General features: G+C 36.5%; 1 protein-coding gene across 1 annotated transcript in view; it reads left to right on the top strand.

The window, feature by feature from the left end:
* The window catches only part of LOC145663837 (thymidylate kinase-like), a 41028-nt gene extending 14459 nt beyond the window's left edge, over positions 1 to 26569 (top strand). Inside the window, exons 3-5 of the mRNA XM_081729945.1 lie at positions 667 to 757; positions 2326 to 2514; positions 21396 to 26569. Coding sequence (XP_081586071.1) covers positions 667 to 757; positions 2326 to 2514; positions 21396 to 21509 — 394 coding nt within the window. The 3' untranslated portion in view covers positions 21510 to 26569. The remainder of the gene's footprint in view (positions 1 to 666; positions 758 to 2325; positions 2515 to 21395) is intronic.
* The last annotated feature ends 242 nt before the right edge of the window (positions 26570 to 26811 follow it).

Genomic DNA, 26811 nt, shown 5'->3' with positions numbered 1-26811 from the left:
ATTGAAATATACGGACTAAATAATACAAGACAAGGGAAGAAAAATTAGATGAAAATGAAAAGTCTGGCTCAGAATAGGGGAAAATGGAAAGATGCGTCAAACCAATCCAATAGAAATGAAAAGTCTGGCTCAGAATAGGGGAAAATGAAAAGATGCGTCAAACCAATCGAAAGGTTGCTGACTTGAGAGAGAGACGCAATTATGTACTATATGATTATGGAAAGATAGGATGAGCTAGGAAAGTGTATTTTCATCCACAAGATAGTTGTTGATGGTATATACCTGGATAGTCTACCGCTTGACCTGCTACATGGAATTTGTTTTTGCTTATCTGATTGCGAAGTGCTTTCTAATTTGTTTGAATTTATTATTATTATTATTATTATTTATTTTATTTTATTTTATTCATTTTTTATTTATTTATTTATTTATTTATTTTTTGTCATTGTGTAGAAGCACAAGATATTAGATAACTTTCACATGAAATAGTGTTCCTTTTAAACAAGTTTTTTCTTTTTTCATATTGCTCTAATCCTTACACTCATTGAAATTTAAGTATTAAAAAAGTATTCTGAAGTCTTTTCTTGGGGTGATTAGATCTGATAATCAGGAGTTTGCTGTGTGTGTGATCTGACATTAGATTGGATAATTTACTTTATATTTCAGGCCGAAAATGGAGGATCTTCTTCTGTCGGGAACATCGCTGATTGTTGACCGATATGCTTTCTCCGGGGTTGCTTTCTCAGCAGCAAAAGAGGTAGGATTTTATTACATTTTTTCTGAACTTAAAGATACGATTAGATGGATAGCAAATAGTTAAAAGAACAGTAATCTTCAAGAACTAGGTAAAATATGCAAAGATTGTTGGGTTTATATCGGTCCGAATTAGGAACGCCACTACCATCTGAAGAATGACGCTAGTGCGACACGTCTGCTGTTGTATGTCGTTAAATGGCGCCTAAATTAAATAATTATTTGGAAGATGGCATAGTCCTTTTCTACATACGCTTAATGAAACATTGTCGGGAGAAGGCTTCAGTGACTATTGCGAAAGTTACTGTAGCCCGTTGCACAAACGAAACAGTAGCTCACGAAAAACATAGGAAGAAGTCTCCAAGGCAAGTGACACCCGTAGTACTGGAGGGAATCTCCCGATAGCAGCCATCGGCCGAACGTGCGATGAGCCAGCGGATTCAATCTGGAGCTTTCAACTATGAATGCAGCCTTCGTAATTGGCATCGTCTGAGGTGTGTCCATAAGGCCCGCGCACTCTACTTGCTGCCGAACCACATAACATAATGAAAAATGAACTGCAGGAAATTATATGAAGAACACTTGGCAGGGTCCAAATGGCAGACAGTCGTCACAATGAACAAAGATTAGGTCACATTCGGGCACTGACATACTGTGACAACGATGCTAAGTACCACTGCAACTTCGTTCGCAGTTATCAGGAAAAGGTTTGTAATTGTTATGGCATTCATTTATGCGGGGAAGTCCGGAATACACAAGGTTGATAAAAACGTGAAGATGAATTCAAAGTATTTCCAGAAATCCATTATGACACCTATCTTTCGGATCGACATCTTACAGTTGCACGGTACGGACGCCAACTATATGAACATGAGAATCCATATGTACAAGGCTTCAAGTAATATCGCCAGAACATTTGTACGTTTTTATCAGGAAATGGAACATGCATTAGAAATGTGTCGTTCTGTTTCAAGACATTCGTATGGAGAACCCCGAAGTCTTCATCGTTGGCTTCTTGAAAAGATATCTTCAACATCGCCGTCCACACACCCTCGCTGGTGTCTTGGAAGCTTACGGGGAGGGGGGGGGGGACCAAATTCCCACGCCCGTGCTTCGCCACAGTTTGCCCCAGTGGCAACATTGATGTCAGGCGATAATCCATAGTACTGGAGATCCAATAGAACACAATCAGTGCGGCGGCGAAGTTTCTCGTATGGTAGGTACCCCTTCAAAATTGGTCCGATATAAACCAAACAATCTTCTGTCAGAGTTACTCCAAATCTGAAAACGGAAATGATACGAAAAAGCCAGGGAAAATGGTACTTTAACTGGAAATTAGGAAAAATTGCGGGCTTTTGTTTAGGAAACGATTGTTTTTGTTTTTCGTTATATTCCACCATTGGGTTTTTTCTCGGGTTCTGGTTTTTTTAGTTTCTACTTTTTCTCCGTCCTTATCTAATGAAACATTTTAGCGAAAGTGCTCTCATAAGGTACTCATTTAGTGTTGTTGATATTATTTTCTAGTATATATATATATGTGTGTATATATATATTTAACGTTTTTAATTGTAGGGCATGGACTTAGATTGGTGCAAATCATCGGATATTGGACTTCCAAGACCGGATTTAGTTCTCTTTTTGGAATTAAGCGAAGAAGCGGCTTCTCGTCGAGGTGGTTATGGTGGTGAGAGATACGAAAAAGAGAGTTTCCAGAAGAAAGTGAATAGCAATTATTTAAAATTAAGAGACGATACGTGGAAGGTAAGTAGTTTGACGTGCTTGTGAGGTTGATATTACTAAATAGTAATAATGTAAATAAACTAATGGAAAGTACTATTTTAAAATAGAGAATCAGGACTCAGAATAAATATGGAATATATATATATATATATATATATATATATATATATATATATATAAAACTAACTAACTAACTCTATGGCCTATGGAACCCGGAGGTTCAGTGCCGCGTTCACAAAAGCTCTCCACTGACTTTTCTATCCTTAGCTAATTGCATCCAGTTTCTACTTGTATTCCTATCTCTGCGAGATCCATCTTAATATTGTCCTCCCATCTGCGCCTCGGTCTCCTAATGGTCGTTTTCCTATGGGTCTACCAGTCAAGACTTTGAAAGCGTTTCTACTTTCTTCCATTCTAGCTACATGACCTGCCCACCTAAGCCTCCTAGACTTGACGACCCTAACAATGTTGGGTAAACCGTATAAACTATGTAGTTCCTCGTTATGAAGCTTCCCGCCATTCCCCATTCTCGTTCCTCTTGGGTCCGAATATTCTTCTCAGGATCCTGTTCTCAAATACTTTCAGTCTATGTTCTTCCCTCAGAGTAAGCGACCATGTTTCACAACCATACAGAACAACAGGCATGATTATCGTTTTATATATTTTAAGCTTCAAATTCCTCGACAGAATTCGCGACGACAAGAGATTTTGAACGAATAGTAACACGAATTCCCTGCTTTTAGTCGACATTTAATTTCTTCGTGAATATGATTTTCGTCTGTTAATATTGATCCTAAATATTTGAAAGTATCCACTTTATCAAAAGCATTATTTAATATTTTAACGTCTCCACAATTTGCCGTATTCCGGTCCCGACGCACTTCCATGTATTTAGTTTTCTCTGTATTTACTTCTAAACCCATGTCCCTGCAAGCGTTTAATAAGATCTCTGCATTTATATATATATATATATATATATATATATATATATATATATATATATATATAGAGAGAGAGAGAGAGAGAGAGAGAGAGAGAGAGAGAGAGAGAGAGAGAGAGAGAGAGAGAGAGAGAGAGAGAGAGAGAGAGAGAGAGAGGGAGCTTCAGAGGGAAAGGGCAATATTTTGGGAAATGGTAGCGTGGATAATTCTTATCAAGAAAGTTCATACGAAATGGATCCTATTGTCAACAGTTTGAGAGCTACAGGTTGTGAACCATTTTTGATTTTACGTTGCTTAATTGCTTACCCGGTAGTGTTCATCCTGCAGCCCTTCCCCCGACAGGGCCTTTTTTTAAATCTTTTTTGGAAAAATGTAGGACCAGAAAGAAATATATGCAGTTCATATTTATTATCCATGCAAGCATCAGTATCTAACCTATTTTAGTTGTCTCGATCTAACTATTCTCAGTATAAACTGACATAAGTCATATTTTGTACTTAATTTTTGTTTGTTAATAATTTTGACACTTTTTTTTTTCTCTTTCACCATCATCAGAACACTAAGAACGAATAAGTTAGGAAATCTCAGGTATTACGGATGATAGGAATGCGATTACCTTCGTAAACTTAAGTATATTGTTTTTACTGTTACATTATTCTTAAGGCTGCGTTGTTCCTTGTATCTTCATTTTTGCTTTAGTCTAGTCTACTTTATTAGTATTGCCAGATTGGAAAACGTTGAAAAATTTCTATATCTCATTCCTTATTTATACATGGTGTCTCAGTTGAAAGGAGCCTCAGATATTCAGTTTAAAAAAATAAGTAAAGGAAGGTGGAGAAGAAATAAAACAAAATTTGTACATGACATACCTGTATCTTAGAGAAATGAAGTAAAATCACAAGAGGTGCTGGAAAGATCCTTTCCCAACTTCCAAATACATTTGAAAACAACGTTGCAAGTTTTTCAATATATCTACCAGAACGTCGGATGGCTGAGGTAGAATCATTTTTCTTTGACAGAATAATTTCAAGAGCATTATATCTTCCAAGGTCACCGGGTTTGACCAATCAGACTTCCTGTACGGTCACCTGAAAGGAAAGGTCTATAGGAACAAACTACGTACCCTCGTTGAATTACGGGAGAAGTCCTGTAACAGCTCGCGGAACTTCCTTGTTACCATCCTTCCTTGACGGCTAGGGTGTACAGTGTTGCCGCCTCCACTTTCTCAAGGAATACATTACATTCTCTCCAAATGTCGTTCTAATCACTCAATTATTTACGCAATGGCGTGATTTATTTCGGGGCTGCCTTCGAGTGGGACATCCTTTATTATATGTATTGAAAGTATGACACTCATTTCAGATATTTTTAAGGGGGGAGGGGACCGTGGCTCAGTGGTAGAGCGTTCACCTGGAGCATGGGGTCCTTGGTTCGATCCTTGCACGCGCCAAGTGAGTTTAGTAGTGGACAAACACCGTGTCTCGGAATTTTCCCGTTTCCTCCCTATTCATTCCACCATTTCATTCATTTCTTATCATCACCGTCTCCTTTAGCTTAGCTGGCATAACCGTGGGATGTAAAATGTAAGGATTTCATTTAATTTCATTATTCACATATTTTTCACCTGTAATACGAGTACCTTAGATCTTCTAACCCATCCTTTCTTAATGCTCTGAAGAATACGCCAGAGAAAAATCCAATGAAAATATTAACAACAAAAATTTAAAATGAAATACATTTTAGATGAGTGTATGCTTAAAATATGTTAATGCATAATCGTGGAACAAAAAGTTTCTTGCGTACTGTAACTTATTATCCTCATTATATTCACTGCCAGTTACATACTGTGGAGCTTTGTTAGTATTGGAGCCGCGGTGGTTTGGTGGCAGAGCGTTCACCTCTGGCGCATGGGATCCCTGGTTCGATCCCAGCTCGGGCCAAGTGAACTTTGTGATGGACACACACCGTGTGTATGTGTTTCCTCGTGATTCTCTCGTTTCCTCCCTCTTCCTTCATTCCACCATTTCATTCATTTGTCATCATTACAGTCTCCTTTAGCCTAGCCGGCGTAACCGTAGGACGTAAAACTTAAAGTTTTCACTTCTTTGTTACATATTCTTCATTCGCTCCTTTTTCTTCAACTTTTCTCATAACTCAACTGTTTGCTAAAACCATAAATCAATGCTCATCTATAGAAGTTAACGCCGAATTTCCACAACATATAATACGACGAGAAAATTATGGATTCAGATAATAATTCTTGGATATCAGTCACGATGTTAACCTATTCTGTACAGATTAGTAACACGAATTTCCTTCCAATGATATACTTTTTTTAATTTCTTTGCTTATGTCGTTCATGTGTGTTACAATTACGCTTAATTTAATTTATGTAGAATCTCTTCACGAATAATTAAATTATTACATCATTATTGATTATACCGTTGCACTGTAAATACGTTCTTTCATGATTATTTCTTAATGCCCCGAAATAAGGCGGAGCAGAAGAGATAATATACGTTACATTTAGTGTAACAGTCCATTTGAGGACCTGAGCAACTCCAATGCCATCTATCAGCGACTGGCTGAACTACGCCCATCCTAACGACAAACACGTGGTGAGAGCGCTGCGTCACCTTATCTCTAATAAGCGTATGAGGAGCTCTCTTGATCTAGTGGCCGTCACGTCTTTTATTTACGTGACTCCCCAGTTTGCCTCACGACGTCGGGTAAACGCCGAAAATTGGGAAGAGCTGGCCGGGAATATGTAAGTTACTGTATATGGTTTAAAACAAAAGCTTTCACTCAAGAAAGAAGAGAAATCTTTTATGCAAATTAAAAAATAATTAAATATATGATTGAAATATTGTGTATGTATAAAATAAAACGTAATGTGCTAACCTGTGTAATATGAAACAATTGTGTGGGTCAAGTGAAACATAGTCAAGTAGGTTAATAACTACTATACTCTACGCACAAGTTAAAGGAATACCGTATTTGCGCGAATATAGGCCGCTTTACTAAATTTACGAGAAAGTTCAATTAGACAGTACTTTGAGTTGCATCTCTCTCCTTCCCCTTCTTCAACGCTCGCATAGCTAAGCGTGATTCATCACCAACAGGACATGTTTTGCGAATTTGGAAGTCTGGTGATGTGACTAATTTACGCGACAGTGTAAAGAAGTTCAAAGTTGATTATTCGAGAAAAGTTGATCATTTGGTTTCTGAGTGACTATGGGAAAGAAGCGTACTAGTTACACAGCGAAACTTCAAGGTATCAGCTATGCAAAGGAACAAGGAAAGCGGGAAGCTGGACGCAGATTTGATATTGATGAAAAAAAACTTCGTCGGTGGTGTGCAAGTGAAGAGATACTCTTAAATAGTTTGAAAAGTCGGTGTTCATTTCGAGAGCAAATGTGCAAATATCCAGATGTGGATAAAGATTTGCTTGATTTTGTAGTTTAAAACAGGAAATGTGGATATGCCGTTGCAATTGAAATGATTCAATTTGAAGGCTGCAAAAAAATACGTGTACATGTCATTTTAAAACTGATGATTTATGATCTGAAAGGGGGGGGGGGAGGAAATCTCGATTGTAGACCGCACCATGATTTTTCAAGCTAAAATTTAGGGGAAAAAGTGCGGCCTATATTCGCGTAAATACGGTAATCTCTTTCAACCTTTAGTGACATAAAAGAGCACGATTCAGTTGTGAAATAAGCTAATACCGCTAAGTGGAATCTTTCTGAAGTTATTCAGTTTCATGAGAGTTCAAATAACCTTTGTGAAGCGTGACTCGTTCATTGGTTATAGTTGACAACAGTCAAGAATAATGGCGAGAAGTGACAGAGTTAGGTTGTGTAAGTATTAAGGTATATACAATGTCCATTTGATAAATAACCAGAAAAGTTGCATAAAAAATACAAAACTTTGACAAAGTTTGTGCTGTGTTATTTTTTTGGTAGTGTCCTAGAACTATTATCAGATGGGTCTGGCACGCCTGTGTTGCGAACGGGATGCTGGGAATCACTGAAGCAAGATGTCAGCACCGTTTCAGGTTTGCACCAACGTAGAGCATCAGAGTGTCATTAGATTTCTGTTAGCTAAAGGGTTGAAACCAATCGGATGGCAGTGTGATATGGTGAAAGTTGTTTGAGTCGAACACAAGTGTAATACGCCTGTTTTCCCGTTTCAGTTCATGAACTCTATAAATGTTGTTCTCCGTGACTGCACAAACAGAGCGTCCTGGGTGTGGCGAATCTTCAACACTTGTGATACCCCGTTTGAACTTATCTGCCTACTCATACTCTTGTGTTCGACTTAAACAACTTTCACCATATTGCACTGCCATCCGACGGTGCATTTCGATTGGTTTCAACCCTACAACTAAAAATATTTAATGTTACTCCGCTGCTCCACGTTGGTGTACACCTGCAAGGGTCTCACCCATCTTGTTTCACTGATTCCTAGCATCCCGTTAGCAAGACAGGCGTGCCAGACGCATTTGATAATAGTTGTACGACACCACCAAAAAATAACAAAGAAGCACAGACTTTGTCGAAGTTTTGTATTTTTTTAATACAACTTTTTCGCTTATTTATTGAATGGACCTTGTATATGCAGCAGGGTTGGCTCGTTTAAACCTTGGTTCAAACCGGCTAGTTTTTTCATTAAAAAAAATAGTTTAAACCAAAAAACGAAAAATGTTCTTAAAATTGTAAGTGTTTGTAAAATCTTGATGAACACACTTTTGTGGGTTATCACGTTTCACTCCCGTTATATTCAGACCATTCATTACTTAAAAAGATTATACTACAAAAGCAGCTTTTTTTTTTTTTTTTTTTTTTTAATATATAAGTTTATGAATGTTTGTTTTGTGATTTTTTATAGTTTATTATTATTGCTATGTAACTGCAATCAAAGAAAAATTCTAAATATTATTTCGTTTCAATAATTTTTACTATTGATAAAATACATCGAAATGCCGTACTTTTTTGAGTGGGGGGAAGGGGGTCATACAAACCCCGCGAGAGGCATTTAGTGAAATGAAGAAGTATCTTTGGTATCTATTTATGTATAAATGGATCAGAGCCAAAGTGGACTCAAATAATTCGTATCTTTATTCACTTTTCTTACTGATATGCAAATTAAGTCGTTGTATTTCTTTAACTTGGACTAATAAAAGTCGTTGTTAACTATAGTACGGAAGGTATAACACGTCGTTGGCTTCCCGCGAAAAGTTGTAGTGACGTTTATGGGGAGTGGCCAGGTTGGTTACTCGTAGCTCGCTGAGCACAGTAGACGGTTGGTAGTGATTGGCTATCCTCTTACCACACACTCAGTGACGAGCAGGTCCAAGCGCAGGAAGCCAACGACGTTATACCTTCTGGACTTTAACTTGGACTAAATTAGTTCTTCTGTACTCTTGTAGTACTTTGAAATTGTCCACATGTAATTCTGTATAATGGTTTCACTTCTGCAACTGTTTATCTTTTTGTCCTTCTGAAATGACTTTTGACAATTATATTAACAAGTAAGCCTACGTAAAGATCAGTAGAACGTATTTTTATCAGGAGACCTTCGTGAGTGAGTCGGCAGACGTATCTCTTTGTGGCCAACTAGTCCTGGTTCCGAGTTCAAATGGAGGACAATTTCTCTCGAATGTAAGTCGAGAAGCGGTTTGGATTCCGCTTTAAGCTTATGAGTAGTAGTGGCCCCGTTATGGCCGGCCGAGTCAGCAAAAATTCCTCGATTCTGATTGGCTGAGAGAAGTCACGTGACGTTAGGCCCCGCCCACGCGGGAAATTCAAATTTTCAGGTCACGTGGTATGACGTCATGAGTCACCCTGCGGGGAAATCCCTCACCAGGGATTTTTGAAATTTGTTCCCTTTTACGGGTAAGATGTGTGATTCTGATTGGTTGATAGCTGTCACGTGATTTTAGACCCTGCGATATTTGAAAATTCGTTCCCTTTTACGGGTAAGATGAATCCTTTGGTACCCCAATGCTGATTGGTTGATAGAGGTCACGTGATCTTAAGCCCTGGGATTTTTAAAATTCGTTCCCTTTTTATGGGTAAGATGAGTCCTTTGGTACCTCGATGCTGATTGGCCGACAGAGGTCACATGATCTTAGACCCACCACACAGTGAACAGGTTACATGGGAAAACCCCTTACTTATTTGTTTTATTTTATGTGTAAGATGCGTGTTTTGGTACCTCAATTTTGATTGGTGGATAGAAGTCACATGATCTTACCCCCACACCACCCCACCCCCCAGTCCATGAGGGAAATACAGAGCGATATGACGGCGATCCATCCTAGACCGGGATTTTTTTTTTAATGGTTATGCGTAAAGTTCCCATGAAGGGTTCAACCTCCTCCTTAAATAACCCTTTTTTGGTATCATGATATTGTACTGAAGTTTACCTTAAATATTATCGTTCTCTTTGACAGATAAGATGATTACCAGCTTTTTTACCTTGATGGAGATCCTGTCCTTGAATTAGTAGTCTATGTCTCTGGAAGTAACAATGGTGAAAGAGAGGTGTCGCTTGTAGATTTCTTATAACACATTGTTGTGAGTTTAAGCGATTTTTTAAACGCTCAGTAAGCGCTTCATTAATGGAAACAGCGTTGCCAGATTTTTTTCTACCTAAACTGCTCCGATTCTTTTCGAAACGGTTCCGCAGAGTACAAGAAATTTTAAACTAAAAAATTTTTCGAACTAAAAAAATTTTGTAACTAAAAAAATTTTAAACAAAAATTTTCAAACAAAAAATTTTCGAACTAAAAAATTTGAAACAAAAATTTTAAAAAAAATTCGAACTAAAAAATTTAAACTAAAAACTTTCGAACTAAATTTTCAAATCAAAAAATTTTCGAACCCAAAAAAAATTCGAACTAAAAAAATTAAAAATTTTTCGAAAAATATTTTAAACTAAAAACTTTCGAACTAAATTTTCAAATCAAAATTTTTCGAACTAAAAATTTTAAAAAAATTTCGAACCAATTTTAAAAACAAGTTTCGAACTAAAGATGTAAACCACATTTGAAAGTTTTCAAATTAAAAATTTTTTCGAACTAAATTAAAAATCAAATTTTGGACACTAAAAAATTCTTTAATTATTTTTTCGAACAAAATCATGTAAACCAAATCTTGAATATATTTTTCACCTTAAATTTTCAAGATTACCATGATTTGAAAACAAGTGTTCAGGGTTTCAAGAAATAATAAAACATATTTTTTTTCAACTTGTTGTATTTAACGAAAGGTATGTGGTCTTCCTATACATGTTTATTAACATAATAAATACAGGATCTAGTTAATGAATATGTTGGACGCGTCATCATCTTCGAATCTTGTAGACGTATCCTGTAAAGAAAAAGAAGAAACGACGGATTACTTTAAGAATTTCTTTTTTTCTGAAACAATAAAAATGAGTCAATATTGATAAGAGAGAAATAAAACTTACTCGTAAATGATGGATCTGTTTAGGCTCATCTTCCTCCTCGGGTACAGGATCACTGCATTTTTTTTTTCACCGATGGATGTTTATGAACTCTTCTGGGTACTGCATTTTTCTTGGTGTTGCTCCTTTATGGTCAAGGTTCCTCCTTCGGTACGAAATGACTGCATTTTCTTCCACTGATGGTGTTGGTGGTGATTTATGAATTCTTGTGGGTACTTCATTTTCTTCTTGGTGTTGGTTTTGTGATTAAGGAGTGGAAAAAAGGAAAAGGAAAAAAGAAATGGTGGCCTCATTGGGTGTTTACAGTTTTTTCTTCTTTATCTTCTTTTTCCAGTTCCATCTTCTGTTTTTTAACGTACCCGTACGGAACCGTATCATAGGAATTGATTTCTTTAAATCGACGTTTTGTGTACTGGATACTGTACATTTTTTCTTCTTTGCGTGTGACGATGGTATGGTCTTTGTTCCTGCATATCTTATGGGGGATAGTGATGGTGACTTGTCCACGGCATTGATTTGTAATCATTTCTTTTAGCGTATTGAAATTTAATTGTTGTCCTGCATTGTAGTTTAATGTAAATCCTCTAATTTTACATATGTAGCTGGTGACGTTGGTATCCGGATTGTATATTTCTAGGCTGTAATTTTTTGGTCCTCCACTGACAAATGTCTTGATGTATGCTCGTGGTCCATAAGACTCCATCTCGTCCGATAAGCATCCCAAGTACGTTGAAGGTTCAATGGTTGGCTCCCCGGGCTTCTCCGTAAATATTACAGAATCCGTGTCGAAATATAAAACACGTTCCTGCAACATTTCCAGGTACTTGTACAGTTCCAGACGTGCCTGACATGTTGTAAATGCACCTAACACGACATTGGTGTTTCGGTTTTGAACAGGCACATGTTCATTGTACTCCCAGAACGCATACAACATCGTATCATTGATGGGTACAATTTGATGGAGTTTAATGTCGGGGGAAGTGAGTTTTTCATAAAATTCTTCCGGCCGATCAATAATTGTGGTCTGGCTAAAGTTTGATCTTTGCGAAAGTTTTCCCCAAAGAGCATTAAGACAAAGCTTAGATAAACTTCTTCGTGTAGGATTATTTTCAATTTTGGACGGATCCAATGCAATACCTTCACGCTCCAGGACGGTTTGTATGAATTTTGATTTGTCTTCTTCGGTGACACAGGAACTGGGCCAGCCAGACGCTTCCATTTTTGATTTTAAAAACGTATTGATATATTCCGTGAACAAGCCACCTGTTTTCGTGATGGGATCATATTGTTCAATGTCATAGTCCCAAATTTCAAAAATTTCCACTGGTTGATATCCTAATTCTACTGCTTTCTGGATTTCATATGATACCCATGTTCCAGTGAGGCACCGCTCCTGGTCGTTGTGTGTACACGTTGCTGTAGGGTCTGGGTTCATTTCTTCGGCACACGCAGCACACAGTGGAAAGAGTAGTTTCTTGTTACATCGGTAAGGCAGGAGACCATGATAAAGATGGCGACTTGGTAATATCGACATTTTGATTAGACCATTGACTTTATTTATTGGTGGTATATTTTCATCACCCTGTAGATAAATTCGTGGATGGCCTACAGGGTATTTAGCACACTTATTGATGTAAGGATAAAGTGAGACAATATCGAAATATTTTATTACTTCCCCTGCTTTTTCGTCGACTTGGTGGTACAATTTCACGCAATTGGTCCTTCCTCCAAAAAAGCTATCTCTTGGATTTAATGGTCTGCGGTTCATGTACGGGTGATTCTTCAGATACGTCGCCATTGCAGGATTTTGTTTTAAGAACTGATTAAATTCGCACTCCCACATTTCATGTACAATGTACCCCAATTCACGCAGTCTTGCATTTTTGCGTTGCGTTCGTTCATAACGGAATTCCATGGTGTCTTCTGGATTGCTGTAGATGGGCTGATTACGGCCTGTAGTAAAACATACTTTACACCCGTGGTAAAAACAGCCGGCATGCTCGTAGACGTGCTCCTCTAACGTCTCAGGATCTTGGTAGTAACCATCAACATGGAATCCCGCAATAAACACTTCTTTTTGTCGGGCCGCATGTAAGATTTGTTTTCCTTCGCTTTTTTCAATGTAGGCCAGCCATTGCATTGCAGCGATCGATTGGGTACTTCTCCATCGATAGCCATGTGCCGGTAGAATTCCAATGGTGTTGGGTTTGAGGAAATTCCGGCGGAATACTAAATTGGAAGCACTGGCAATCGTGATCGTCTCCAAGAAGGGATTCACTTTGGTTTCTGTTTCAAATGACGTCATAAACGAAACGCATGCTTGTCGCAGTACATTGACATCTTGAATACAATACTTGAGAATTTCTTTCTGAAAATCAAACGTGTCATTACGATGATCGTTGTACCACTGCATGAACTTGTTCCTGTCTTCGACGACCATTTCATCTGCACCATAATACTTTGTTTCTGGAAGTGGTCCAATATACGATTGATTCTCCTTGGTGTTGAAGAAATGCGGGAAGTAGCCTTTGGTTGCGGGTAAATTGAACGCTTTTGACAATTTACTTAATGCCATAGGCAAGAAGTTCAACGAGTCAATGAACGTCAGATTATTCAAGGTTAAACTCAGTATCTTGGTCCCATTTAATATGACGTCAGGTCTCCATTGACATTGTTCGACCATGGTCTTTAGGATGAAATGTCCATCGTAGCCCTTAGCGTTGTGCGCGACACAGAAAATCCTATTTATATTGGGACGACGTTCCCGCAAGTACTGGAGAAAATTATAAACTGGATCCTCTCCTTGGAAAATATGCTGGCGCTGACCACACGTACTGCAAGACTGCTGGATATTATTGTTTTCAACACATGCGTAACATACTTGTTCTGCAACCAATAAATTTGGAATGTGTACATACGTATTATCGCCAATATTCGTGTCCTGCATAGATTCTATATCATAGAATATCAATAAGGCTTTCTTTGCGTGCATGAGTGAAGGAACACCTGGTTTCAAGCATTGGCGATCAGGAAGCATAAAACATTGATGGGATCCTGGAACAATCTTCTTACAAACATTGCAAAAGATCTCATTGCAATCATGATGTCGTTGTCCAGTATGCACAAAAGAATATACTCTGTAACATCTAGTACATTGCTTCACCATTTTGCATATAGGTTCCCCTTGATGATATACAATATTACGATGATTGTTAAAACATTCTTCGCCGTAAAATTGCCGATTGCAGTCGTTGCATAATATCGGCGTTTGATTCTTGTCGCATAGAGGTCTCTGTAGACATTTGGAGCACGTTACAGGACAATTTTTTACATGTCTGTTACGATGATCATACTTTTTATGGCACGCCTCACAGTAGAACTTGGTTGCAAAACAAGCAGTTAAAGATTGGATGATGTCAAAATGGCCAGCCAAACAAATTAAATTTATGGGAGTGCGATTTTCATCGTTGGGCCCCTCGTACATGATGTCACGGCCTGAGAAACTGGTATACACAGTAATTTTATATTCTTTAAGGTATGCCTGGAATTGTCGTATTTCATTTACACTGGCACCATGATCCAAAGTGACTCCTGCATTTGAACATAACGCATTCACTTCATCGTCCACAATACATTTCGATTGACGTTTATACTGCTTATGTCGTTTCATATCTACATTCTTGTATTTTTTCAGGCCAATAGCAATAACAATGGCGTACGCCAGGCACCTTGAGTCTTGATTTTTTACTCGTACAATCCCTCGTTTGCAACGTAACAATTCTTCATTTTGAAGTATTCCTTGTGCTAAAAGATCTCCATATCCGTATCCTCTTGGAATATCCACACGATGAAAATGAACGGTGAATGGCTCGTGCAGGAGAAATGCATTGTTACTTTGTAACACTCTTTCGAATGAGGCCCACATCGTTTCCAGTGTCAGGTTTCGCGCTTGGCGAAAACTCACCCAAAACGGTTTATTCGTATTCCGTGGTGATATTACTGATAAACCAACCATCGCCTCATCGTCGACATTGGCTAACAAATGGTCCAGCATTGCTTGGAAACTATTATGTACATACTGTATGATATCGGTTCCTACGGGCGGTGCATTAAATTGAATTTCGAGCATTCTACCCTCAATGTTAAATCGTCTATAATGACGAGTGATTTCATTGCGAACAGTAAAACCCGATTCGGCCATGTTAATAAAAGGAGAAAACTAACAAACAGGTACGGTAAAACAAATATGTAATGTGGGGAAAAAAGGAATTGAGCAGCGTGAATTTACTACAAAAGAAAAGAAGAAAGAAAAATCTTAATCACTTGATAAACAGGAAATCATAACATTCATGATAAATTCTTAACTAAACAATTCATGTAAAGGTCCTGAGTTTGATTCCCTGGCGGTGACGTTCAGAATCTCATTATGAAAGCACGTGTACTAGAAATCAAAGTTTTTTTTAAAAAATAATTATGTTACTGAAATGAGTGTTTTATTGCTGTCAAACTCGAGAGCATTACATCAGCATGTAACTGACCTACCATTCTATAGTGATAAAAAGAATGCATGAAATGAATGAATGTTTCATCAGTACTGAGATGTTAGAAAGCACGCGTAAGCATTTTTTTTTTCCCCACTCACAACGACCTTTAAATGATGCGTTTGCAAGTTGAAGAGATTCATCAAGCATTAACGATACACATACGTAATTGTCGAAACAAAATCTGTATAGCGTATTTTTTTTTTTTTATTATTGTGACTAAGCGGTTAGCGTACATGGTTCGGACGTGGAAGGTCCTGGTTCAAGCCTCGGTGGGTTTGCTTTCCACGTCGGGGCATGTCAAACCTTTTCTGTAATTTAATATTCTCACGCGTTATCATACATTCTTTTCAAAACTAAGCTAAATGGTTGACGTGCACACCTCATAATACATAAACGTACATAAATCGTCTATAATGACGAGTGATTTCATTGCGAACAGTAAAACCCGATTGGACCATGATTAAAAATGAAAACAAACAAACAGGTACGGTAAAACAAATATGTAATGGGAAAAAAGGAATTGAGCAGCGTGAATTTGAGTTGATTTTTTGATTTTTAGTTTAGCGTCCCTTTCAGCAGCGAGGCTATATGAGACGTGGACCTACTGATTAACGTGGAATCCGAACCACATGAGCTCCCCGCCGGGAATCGAACCCTGGTCTCCCACGCCAAAGGCGCGTATGCTAACCGCTTAGTTCGGGAAATCATAACATTCATGATAAATTCTTAACTAAGCAATTCATGTAAAGGTCCTGAGTTTGATTCCCCTGGCGGTGACGTTCAGAATCTCATTATGAAAACACATGTACTAGAAATCAAAGTTTTTTTTTTTAAATAATTATGTTACTGAAATGTGTATTTTATTGCTGTCAAACTCGAAACCATTACATCAGCATGTAACTGACCTACCATTCTATAGTGATAAAAAGAATGCATGAATGAATGAATGTTTCAACAGTACTGAGATGTGATAAAGCACGCGTAAGCATTTTTTTTCTACTCACAACGACCTTTAAATGATGCGTTTGCAAGTTGAAGAGATTCACCGAACATTAACGTTACACATACGTAATTGTCAAAACAAAATCTGTATAGCGTAAAAACTTTTAACCACATATTCATACACTCGTGGCTAAGCGGTTAGCGTACATGCTTTTAACGTGAAAGGCCCTGGTTCAATCCTCGGTGGGGTTTGCTTTCCACATCGGATCGCTGTCAAGCCTTTTCTGAAATTTAATATTCTCATGCGTTATCATACATTCTTTTCAAAACTAAGCTAAATGGTTGACGTACACGCCTCTGGCCCTGGTTCAATCCCAGGTGATTGCTCGAATATCACGTTAAGCTGAAGGGGCCGCTAATGCTTTCAAAGGGAATCGAACCATATTATTCTCAGGCATAGTTTCTGAAATTTTGTAATGCATTCTTTTCAAAACTAAGCGCACACATTTTCTGGCCATGGTTCAATTCCCGACGGGTGCTCGCTGAAGGGACGCTAAACCATATCATTTATCGTGCTTAGTTTTAATGTGTGGGGGTTCCTGATTCGTACTCCCACTTTCCCATTCCACTAATTTCTTCATAGTCTAAATATTTCGTACTAAAAGTAAAACAGTGTATTCGTGATCCACCCCCACAAATATAAAATAAAAATGATTTTGGAATCTTGGGTGACAAATAAAATCTCACTGAACTTACCTCAAATTCAATGAACAAAAAGTCGGTGTAGTAAAGCTTCTTAAATGAAGACACTTTTCAAGAACAGATCTTCTTCACACGATAGTTGAGAGCGATGTAGGATTTGAAAAATGAAATTTAGATTTTTATTTAGGTCGTTGTGAAAACGACGTCACCGTCAGCCAATCAGAAACGAGGAAATTTATAAAATGACATCACAACGAACCAATCAAAACGCTCGCTGCTTTTCGTCATGAATCACGAACCAAAACGATGTGTAACAATCGATCGTGACGTCATTCACGTTTCTCAATAGTTACAACATCTAGTATCACAGTTCTGATCCCAAAATGCTTTCTGTCAGGATCATGTCACTACTTGTCGTAACTGTGACGACATTTCATTTTCCTCATATTCCATACGAGAATGTCAATGTTTGCTTTTTTCATGAATCATGCTGACACGTTCGTAGTAAAACTAAAGTAATGCGATCCGCTGACGTTTGCATTTTTTCAATCATATGTGCTTCTATGTCGTCACACAAAGAAGTCTATCAGCATTTTATTTTAATCCACGTTACACTGTCAGATTTATTTTCTTAAAGTATATGTGTATCCTTTTCAAGAACCATGGTTCGAAACCCACCAAGCATAATTAAATCCGAATTCATTCATAGCTAAGCGGTTAGGATACACGTCTTTGGTTTGAAAGACCTGAGTTCGATTCCTGGAGAAACATTTCTTAGGATTTTTCAAAAACTTGGTTTCAATTTCTAGTTCGAAAATTTTAAAAGTTTAGTTCGATAAAAAGTTTGATTTGAGAAGCGTTACACTGTCAGATTTATTTTCTTAAAGTATATGTGTATCCTTTTCAAGAACCATGGTTCGAAACCCACCAAGCACGATTAAAACCGAATTCATTCATAGCTAAGCGGTTAGGATACACATCTTTGGTTTGAAAGACCTGAGTTCGATTCCTGGAGAAACATTTCTTAGGATTTTTCTAAAACTCGGTTTAAATTTCTAGTTCGAAAATTTTAAAAGTTAGTTCGATAAAAAGTTTGATTTGAAAATTTTTAGATGTGATTTACATCTTTAGTTCGAAACTTTTGTTTTAAAAAATGTTTTAGTTCGACAAAATTTTGTTTCAATTTTTTTTAGTTCGAAATTTTTTTTGGGTTCGAAAATTTTTTTGTTTGAAACTTTTTTGTTTCAAAATTTTTTAGTTCGAAAATTTTTGTTTAAAATTTTTTAGTTTTGAAATTTTTTAGTTCGAAAAAATTTTTAGTTTAAAATTTCTTGCACTCTGCGGAACCGTTTCGAAAAGAACCGGAGCAGATTCGGTAAGAAAAAATCTGGCAACACTGTTTCCATTAATGAAGCGCTTACTGAGCAATAAATCGCTTAAACTCACAACAATGTGTTATAAGAAATCTACAAGCGACACCCCTCTTTCACCATTGTTACTTCCAGAGACATAGGCTACTAATTCAAGGACAGGATCTCCATCAAGGTAAGAAAGCTGGTAATCATCTTATCTGTCAAAGAGAACGATAATATTTAAGGTAAACTTCAGTACAATATCATGATACCAAAAAAAAAAGGGTTATTTAAGGAGGAGGTTGAACCCTCCATGGGAACTTTAAGGATAACCATAAAAAAAATCCAGGTCTAGGGTGATCACCGACATATTGCTCTATATTTCACTCATGGGGTGTGTGGCGGGTCTAAGATCACGTGACCTCTGTCGGCCAATCAGAATCGAGGTACCAAAACACTCATCTTACTCGTAAAAAAAAGGAAACGAATTTCAAAAGTCACAGGGCTTAAGATCACGTGACCTCTAGCATCGTGGTACCAAAGAATTCATCTTACCCGTAAAAGGGAACGAATTTTCAAATATCGCAGGGTCTAAAATCACGTGACAGCTATCAACCAATCAAAACACACATCTTACCCGTAAAAGGGAACAAATTTCAAAAATCCAGGGTGAGGTCGGGGTGACTCATGACGTCATACCACGTGACCTGGAAAGTTTGAATTTCCCGCGTGGGCGGGGCCTAACGTCACGTGACTTCTCTCAGCCAATCAGAATCGAGGAATTTTTGCTGACTCGGCCGGCCATAACGGGGCCACTACTACTTTATGTGACCCCTTCCAGCATAACCAGGTTGTTGCATAATAACACCAAGGCGAAACTTATTTCTGATCATATATGATATGAATACATAGAGCAAATTATTCAAAAAAAAAAAAAAAAAAAAAAAAAAAAAAAAAACTGGTTTAAACCCCAAAAAAAGCTTTTTGATTTTTTTCAATACAAAACATGGTTTTTGCCAACCCTGATATGCAGTAGCAGTAAATTCAGCAGGTATTGACCAATATAGAATAACACACAAATTTAAACCTGAACTGGCAGGAGATTGAAGCCGGAGCCCTGTTAGTGCAGTGATCAGACGTATTATATAGCAATTGTTGCATTTTCGTTAGTTTATTTCGCCTTCTGTGTGTTTTTCGTCTTTGATGTATGTGTAGAAAATAGTGGATTTTACATAGAAACAATAGCTAACTTGTATTATGCTGCAATATTTGGCATAGAATAAGGGAACGCAGATACAAGATCAGGATTCTGCAGTTTTCGGCTTATCCAATAACGTAGACGTATTCGATCATAAGAAACTCAGTATAATGCGCGAAACTACAGCACGAATAAAAAGAACGCTTTTGTGTCGTATTATGTTAGAACTAAAAATCTTAAATTTGGACTAGGGCAGCCTTTATGAGAAAAAGATTGTCATTAATAGTTTCATTCAAAAAATTTGGTTTCGATTGATAGCTATTCTACCTAGCCTTCCTTTTGATCTTTTATGCTGAAAGGCGCGACATAGGAACAATTCGTTCTTTACGTGTGTGACTTCGAAAGATTTGTTCTATGTAATCTTAAGTAGAAGGTGTGATCCAAAAAATACGGTGATTAAAAAAAAAAAAAAAAAAAAAAAAGCAACTGCTTACGCTTCAACTATTTGATGTAATTTTTCCGATAGTCTTATCCGTTGAGACAGGTAGCGTCAAGTTCGAGCATATTCTGACTTGTCAGTCAGCGTCCAGAGCTGCTAGAGTGAGGATGTGTGTACCGTGTCTGTCGCGCATTATGGATTTCAAAGAACGCGTGAACATTAGTCGGTAGAAGACGAACAGCGTTTGGAACGTCCATTAACTTCAAAGACAGAAGAAAACGTGCAAAAAGTGGCAAAAATTGTTCGTTCAAACAGACGAATAACTATTCGAACCTTACCGAAGAACTTAGAATGTCGTACGGGTCCGTGCAAAACATTTTAACCGATACTTTGGAAATGAGAAGAGTGAGTGCAAAATTCGTTTCCCACACCTCGCTTTTTAGTTTTGGCCGTATATATATATTTATTCGTCTGTCCAGATCCACCGTACTCTTCGGATATATCACCATGTGACTTCTGGTTCTTCCCAAAAATTAAAACTGTGTTTGAAGGAAAACGTTTTGACACCATTTCTGACATTGAGAGGATCTTCATAGAGTAACTGAACGCCGTTCCAAAAGAAGCCTTCCAGAAATGCTTCCAGTCATGGATTCAACGTTGGGATAAGTGCATTGCTAGCCAAGGATATTAATTTTGAAGGAGATTAAATCAAATTTCATATAAGCTTATTACTTTGTTTCTAATAAAATTATTCACCTTATTTTTAGATCACACCTCGTACACTTTAATATATTATGAAATACCTCGTAAATATTTTAATTATACATTTTTTGTTAGTTTCAATAAAAGTAGGGCTTGGCAGCTAATTTTTAAAAGAATAACCTAATGTTAGTCCTGTCCTCTTGCCTCGCCTAGTTGGAAAGAATGTGTTCGCGAGATGCAGGGTTCGATTTTGTGTGGGAAAGCCTCGAACACATTACAGTTCTTCAGATCCCATTTGAAACTGCAGATGTTGTCCTAAATACCCTGGGTGCTGGACAGAAAAAAAAATTATTACAAATAAATAAATAAATAAATCAAGGAACATGTCATTATTGGAAAGGATTACTAAGAAGAACTGTCAGCTCTTTGACGTCTGCGTTCACCTTTTCGAAGCGTCACCGAACAAGAGAGCTCTGGCTCTGGCTGTCGAAATCATTGCATCGTGTTAAATATTGCAACATACGGTAATACAGATTAGTAATTGTTATTAGTTATGTCAACAAAATGTGCCAGACGCTTTTCTTATTATTGTATTTCACTTTTCTCTAGATTGTGAATGCTGAAAAAAGTGTAGACGAATTACAGAAGGAGTTGCTGGACTTGGTGTTAACAGCCATTGAGGAAGCTCGCAGCAAACCACTACTAAAACTGTGGATCAAATGAGTTTAGAGGGTTAATTTAATTTGTTTTATCTCATTCTTCAACATTTTATTATGCCAATTTGGGTGAAACTAGTCTATTAGAAGTAACTATAGACACATTTCGTAACTTAAGTGGGTATAATATTTTTTATAAGTAATTAAATTGGAGACCTAGTGAAATTTTTGTAATTTTTTTTTTTTTTTTTTTTTTTTTTTTTTTTGTTACTGAAGAAAATTGGTTAATATAAATACGACACAGTGATTTCCTTTAGATTTTTGAAAGTACTGTTGACGCTAGTCTGTTAAACTGAGATAAAGTTAGATTTTTTTATTTATTAGATCTTATCCGTAAGGAAACATGAATAATTACACTATCTGAAATCAGACTGCCTCATTACATAATAAATACAGTTCTATAATTTTGGACATGATCTCTGAATTTCAGTTGTCATTCCAGTATGAGAAATTTTATTTTCTCATAACGGGAGTGACTGGACTAAAAGGCCTTTTGACGTTCCTTTTGTGTCTGCATTTTCTCACATTTTTCCTATGCTCTATTGGATAGGTGAATTAAAGACTGCTAGATTTATACAGTCTGATTACGATTCTTCGATAATTAAAATCTAATTTGTCATTGTTTTGATGTGTGTAATATACTTTGTTGTCATTATTAAAGTGGTTTTTTTTTTTTTTTTTTTTCGGAGAATTTAAGAAAGTTACCACGTTTTCGTCTTTTCTGACTTGAGTGGTCTTACACTTGAGAAAGGAAAGTATGGTTGTATTTTACTCCACTGGAAGCAGGATTTAGGCATCTTTGGTTAGAGAGGTAGACAAGGGTCTTCCAAGTGGAATTCTTATCCAGGAATCTCAAACTGAAGTTTGATATTGGCACGTTCTTTACTGCTAATATCAAGTGTAGTTTCCGATAGGGAATACCTTCTATTTTCTAAAAAAAATACTTTGTTCTAGAATACAACGTAACATATAGATAAAAGTTAATTGTTACTGAGGACGTTAATAAGCTTATTGTGTATTTACCCTTTAATACCAGTTATTTCTTGAAAGTGCACTAAAAATTCAAAATCAACAAGCTTACATTGTAGTGCTAATCAATACTCACCTGCAGTCTTCTTTCTCGGCCCTCGTCTGTGGATTTGTTTACGAATTCGTATATAAAATTAATAGCATGATTAGGGTTAGGACCTGGAAAGTAGAGGGTCTAATGTTTCTGCCACTGAGTACTGCAGTGAGTATACATATTAGTTGTTGGTTCTGGGTAATCACCTCAATATCTTATGGCTTCTATACATACTAGCATCAGCTAATTTGGCGTTGGCATCAGACAATTCGTTTTGTATGACCTGCTACTACGTCATGGAGTTGGTAATGAACTACATCGTGAGCTCAGGTGTTCTTATTTCATTTCACGTAGTCTAACTATAAATGATTTATTTTTGGGTCATGTCACTCTAATTTTTTATTTCTGAGATTTTCTGCTACTCTTTCTAGTGTGTATTAGCTAGCAACATGTAAGCTCCAAATATGATTGAAATATTTTCTATATTACAAGTAGTATGTGACACTGTTTAAGAGCTCCTTCGTGGTTAAGCGGTTAGAGTATGTGCGTGTGGCAAGGGAGACTAGGGTACGATTCTCGGCAAAAGCTCATGTGGATTGTATTTCATGTTAGTCAGTAGGTTCCGTCTCATATAGCCCCGCTGCTGAAAGGGTTGTTACACTCTAAATCAACTCAACTCAATAGATACTTAAATAGTCTATACTTTTCATATTAAGAAATATGAAAAAAAAATATTCCAGCAGAAAAAAAAACTAAGAAATATAACACGACAAATTATTCCAGCAGAAAAAAACTAAGAAATATAACACGACAAATTATTCCAGCAGAATAAAATTAAGAAATATAACACGAGAAATTATTCCAGCAGAATAAAAGCTAAGAAATATAAAACGAAAAATGATTTCAGTAGAATAAAAACTAAGAAAAATAGAAAGAAAAATTAGTCCAGCAGAATAAAAACTAAGAAATATAAAACTAAAAATTATTCTAAGAAATATAAAACGAAAAATTATTCCAGCAGAATAAAACTAAGAAATATAAAACGAAAAATTATTCCAGCAGAATAAAAAGTGTGAAATGTCAGGGTGTTTACTGATACAGGAAATACTGGAAATATACTGGAATTTTGATTCACATCCTGAAAAAATCATGAAATTTATAATTTGTCAACAATACTTTTTTGTAAGTGTTTTAATTGTCTTAGAAACAATTTTGTTTCCATTGAGATTGTAAATTTTTCGAATATTGTATACATTTTGTAATTAGACATTTAAAGCAATTGGTAGAGTGGAGAGCTGTGAGGGGAGTTGGGAGACCCTTTAAAAAATGTTAAAAGATCATTGTATTTAAAAAAAAAATAAATAAAAACAAGGTTAACTAATTATTAAAAATAAAATATTCTTTTGATGGTAAACAGTTACAAACCTGAAATCACCAGGAGTGTGATTATTCCTAAAGAACTTTAAAAAAATCATTGTATTAGGTACAGGAATTTTGCTGATAATTATACTGTATATACTGGAAATAAACTGGAATTTTGAAAAAAAAAAAAAAAAAAAAAAGAACAGTAGACCGTGAATATAAAACTAAAAATTATTCCAACAGAATAAAAACTAAAAAATATAACACGAGAAATCATTCCAGCAGAATAAAAACTAAGAAATATAAAATGAAAAATGATTCCAACAATTAAAACTAAGAAATTTAAAACGAAGAATGATTCCAACAATAAATACTAAGAAATATAAAAAACGAAAAATTATTCCAACAATAAAAACTAAGAAATGTAAATATATATATTGCGCATGAAAATTTACGCCTAAGATGTAATTTTATTGTACTGGGTGGGATTTATGGATTGATACTTGTCTTACACCTTTAAGCAATATTAAACAAACATTAAAAATGTTAATTAAAATTTTAGTCTACATGTCATTAAGTGTATTATTTATTGTTGTGTTACTAGTGTTAGAATGAAAAGCTTGATGAGGGTAGACTTCAATCTCAGTTTCATCTCAATAGGTGGCGTGGTTATCGTTCACCATCAATTTTTAAATTTACAAAATAATTTTTTGGCATTTTCTCAAAAATTTCGTTTCAAGATTTTCACCTGGGGACATTGTAGTTTAGTGGTTAGAGCGTTAGACTCACGTCCACGTGGTCCCGGATTCGATTCCCTGCTGGTGCTTCCCAATTTTCGACGTCCACCCAGCGTCGTGAGGGAAATTGGGAAGTCGTATGAAAAGAAGACGTGAAGGTCACTAGGTCTAGAAGGCTGCCGATACGCGTGTTAGTGACAGGGCGACGATTTTTGGACCCGTTAGACCTAATAATAATAATAAAGAACATAAGAGGTATGTTTATGCTTATCTACAAAACTCGGGGGCATTCAGCTAGTAGACAAGGGATAGGATATTCATTTCTTTTTCCAGGCGGTTCTTAAGAGTATGTATATCAATGAAAGAGGAAACAACCATTTTTTTTTTTAACACCCGAGATTATCAGATGTGTTAAAAAAAAATCGGATATTTCCTCTTTCATTGATACATAAGAAATCACAACTGTTAGAGATGTTCGGTATATGAACATAGGTATTGTCGGAGCACAGCAGTGGTTTGTAGTCCGAATGAAGAGCACCAATCTCGAGAGTGAGTGGCTGTTCTGGGAAGTGGGCTGGACGACGTAGTGGTTAACTCATCGGCATGGTATGCCGGAGGTCCCAGGTTCGAGACTCAGTCCAGTTACTCACTTTTTCACTCTGTGTGTTATAGTTGTAAAGAGTGTTTGCAAAATTCGGAATTGAGCTATAGTAAAGATCGCTCACAGTAATTATCAAATCAAATTGTAAGCCTTTGTATCGTCTTCAGAAAAGAGAACAGAAGAGAAGAGGGCTGAGGTCATTTTTTGGAGGTGCTAACTTAAGTTTGCCTCATATTCATATACAGGGTGTAACGGGAGGTAATACAAATATTGCGGTAGGTGATTGTACGTGGTATGTATTCACCGGTTTATTACTAGTAGTACCATTAATGAAAGTACATGTTTTGGCGAGTGCCCAGCAGTATGTCCTCAAATGCAAGTGATAGTTTCTCCAGAAACTGAAGGAAAGTTTGTCCATTGAGGTTATTGTCTAGGACGATTGGGTCAATGAGTATGTCGTTCACCATGGCACACTACACATTAACCAAGAATCTGTGCTGAAAATGTGTGCAGATGGTGGCATACCAATTGGCATCACACCAATAATGCCAATTGTGGCTATTACTTATGCCATCTTGCGTAAAAGTAACCTCGTCGGTGAACATGGTGTACGGGATTAAGTGCTCTTGTAGCGTTACCCATGTACAAAAGGCCACACGTTTCTCTTCGTCACCATTATGAAGGCTTTGTTCAACTGTTTCAAATATGTCATTTCCCAATCAAATCATTTTTTAAAAAAAAAAAAATCATTATTACATCCTCTCAAAATTCATGTAAACTTTTTTTTCTGATCAACATCTACTCACCCAAAATTTGTGTAATTAAATTACATAAAAATATACTGAAATGCGAAATATGAATTTTTAAAACGTTTTCCGTCCAATTACCCCCTTCTACTCTATCTTCTTTTCTCTTGATTGAGGAGGATCATAATTTTGTTTTGCTAGAATTATTAGTCGTTCCATTTTACGGTAATTTACTTTGACAATAGCATCGCTATTATTTATATCTGCACCTTGTATTTAATGAATTTGTATCTACGTATACTATGTATTTAGTATTTCCATATGTCCTTTCTAGATTTTTTTCCAAGTGCTTCTGAATGTAATAATAAGTAATCCTTATTATGGGTAAAAGTGTAACCAACGAGTTTTTGCATTTAGGATTTCCTTCACTTTTTTTTTTCTTAAATTAATAAAATCTATAAATCTATAGTGCAACAATTGCAATTCAAATTAAATATAAATATTTTGTATACATATGTATATTTGTGATACAATAAAAAATTAAACTTTTAAATCTCGTTCAATTTGTTTTTCTACTGTTCTGTCTTTTAACCCTTTGGAGACAGGCGTGGCATGTAAAGACAGACTTAACGTGTGTCTAAAGCTGCCCCCTAAAGTGTCAAAATATACTAGTTGTTCCTTCGAACCGTCGGCCGTCTCGAAATTGCTTGTATGCCAGCGACATTTCTTGGCATCAAGTAGGAGACAGCGCAACTAGCGACAACTATTAGTCTGACTGTGACTGACACACTGAGGCATCT

Source organism: Thermobia domestica, chromosome 11, assembly GCF_964235325.1.
Source record: "Thermobia domestica chromosome 11, izTheDome1.hap1.1, whole genome shotgun sequence".
In the NCBI taxonomy this organism is placed as follows: domain Eukaryota; kingdom Metazoa; phylum Arthropoda; class Insecta; order Zygentoma; family Lepismatidae; genus Thermobia; species Thermobia domestica.
Note: the sequence above shows the minus strand (reverse complement) of the source record. Positions and strands in the feature narration are given on the sequence as shown.